The following is a 2,157-nucleotide window of genomic DNA, read 5'->3' on the forward strand; positions in this document are numbered from 1 at the left end:
GGCAGAGTCACAGGGGCGGGATGGAACAGCCGCTTCCAAGCGATGGATTAACCCTGGAGTGCGAGCAGCGGGAAAAGGGATGGGTCGAGGTGATGTCCCGGCCAGGGTCGCACGCCCCCGCGGTGTCAGCCTGACCCCTTATGTTAAAATCATGTACTAGCATGATTTTATGCTAGAATTTTCAGACATTTGCCCCTCACCGCCCCAAATGCAGCCATATTTCAACCCCTGCTCTTTAAAAGCAGCAGACTCAGGTACAGTGTGCTCTCCTGCCGCCACTCACCCTGGATGGACAGCTGTGTGTTATATTAAGAATTTTTAATGGATACATCTCTAGGCAGGTGGCACCATCGAAAAACACAGAGTTCCAGGGAGAGCAGGAGGCAGCGTGAACCACATCTTCAGCAGCAGGCACACAGCAGAGGCTTGACATTTCTGTCAGAGCAGCAAATTTGTGTGTTCACTGGAGATGCATAATTGTCCTCCCAGAGAGACAGTAAGTGGCCACGGCCCCCTGCCTCTGGCCGAGATGATCACGCTGTGCTCTCACTGTTCCATGGTTTTGCTTTCCCAGAGCTGTCCTTGGGCAGCAGCAGGGGAGCCCCTGCCATCACACCCCCACAGCACTGCAGCTCTGGCACCCCACTCCTTGGGCAGCTTTTGTGCAGAATTAGAAGGGCAATGGCTTTGTTCTCTGTAGGAGAATCCTGTGTTCCTTCCAGGCCACTGGACCCACCAAAGATGTTGCTGGGGGAATTCAGCATCGATGGCAGCAATTTTACATAAATTACACAAGACTTTAGCAAACCTGATTTGCAGCACTGTGAGCAGAAAAAACATAGGTAAAACCGGTTAAAAAATGAAGCAAGCTCCAGCCTGGGGGACTCGTTTCTGGTCTCATGGGAATGACTTCAGCTACCTGGAGTCCCGGCACAGCCAGCACAAGGTGGGCTGAGCCAGGACCTGGCTTGTCCTGCAGCCCAGCCCACACGGGAGCACAGAGGAACATAAATGCCTTTCCTTTAAAGGCAATACAGCCACTGACCTCTGCCACCCCGTGGGAGTGACACAGGCAGGAGCGGTGTCCAGCTGTTCCCCATCCAGTCCACACTGGCTGCACAGCCTGCTGCCATCAGCCAGCTCCTCTCCAGAGGGGCTGGTGGGGCTGTGGGTGCTGCTGCTCTGACACCTCCCTGGGATTGCTGGAAATTGGCTGTTTTGTAGCCATGCCTGGTGACATTCAGTGAGCCAAGCAGAGCTGGCTGTGGCCTTGTCTTATCCTGGAGCAAGGGAACAGCAAGATCTGAGCTCCTCTCATACTGAAGCAGGCTGAGGATGTCTCACCTGCCTTCCAGGAGCTGGGTGAGGATGCATCTTTGCTTTGTTTCTGCTCATTAATTTAGCCCTCCCTGCTGTGAGCTCCTTTCCCTTGGGAAGCAGGCAAGCTGTGTGCCCTCCAGTGAGCAGCTCTCTGCCTGGCTTCACCAGGATTCCTCTCTGCACCTCTGTGACCACAGCATGACACTGCAGGGTGCTGTGCAGCAGGACCAGCTTCCAGCACGTGTCAGAGCCTCTCTCTTCTCCTGGGGCAGGAGGGAGTGCCAGGCAGTACAGCTTGGGTACATTGCATACTTGGTAAGCTGTCCCTGCCCTGTGCGCCGTGCTGCGATGGGAAAGAAAGGATGGAGGAGATCTGTGAGGATCCTTTGTTCACTCTGCAGTGGGAGACCAACCCTGGAACGGCTCCATATCCTGCACAGAAACATCAGTGCCCCTGGTGGGTGGGTGTCCCCCCATCCCAAGGACAGAGGTGGTGGCTGGAGTCATGCTGCAGAGTGCCTGAACGGGTGTGGAGAAGGACCTGGGGTGTGATGCTGTAGGAGGGCAGTGCAGTGGGAGGGATTGGTGCTGGTGAATGCAGAGTGTCCTTCCCTCTGCCATTCCCTGTGCAGGGTGGGCACAGAGGACATGTGGCAGCAGCCAGCGACCTGTCACTTCGAGCAGCTCTCAGGGAGGCTCCGCAAAATGTCCTCCAAGTTCTGCTTGTCGGCCCGGATCTCAGCCAAGTCGCTCTCAAACGCCTGGATCTGCTCCTGCTGCCGTGCTGCCTCCTGCTGCAGCCGGCTGAGCTGCCTGGCCAGGGGACCCGGCGTGGCC

The 2,157-nt window shown here is 56.3% G+C and overlaps 1 protein-coding gene across 1 annotated transcript in view; it reads right to left on the reverse strand.

Moving 5' to 3' along the window:
- Positions 1-308: 308 nt before the first annotated feature.
- The window catches only part of LAMC3 (laminin subunit gamma 3), a 23,755-nt gene continuing 21,906 nt past the window's right edge, over positions 309-2,157 (reverse strand). The window contains 1 exon segment of the mRNA XM_031057298.1: positions 309-2,157. This exon segment is cut by the window's right edge and continues 64 nt beyond it. Within this exon segment, the coding sequence (XP_030913158.1) occupies positions 1,992-2,157 (166 nt within the window). The 3' untranslated portion in view covers positions 309-1,991.

This window comes from Geospiza fortis, unplaced genomic scaffold, assembly GCF_000277835.1.
Source record: "Geospiza fortis unplaced genomic scaffold, GeoFor_1.0 scaffold27, whole genome shotgun sequence".
Lineage (NCBI taxonomy): Eukaryota > Metazoa > Chordata > Aves > Passeriformes > Thraupidae > Geospiza > Geospiza fortis.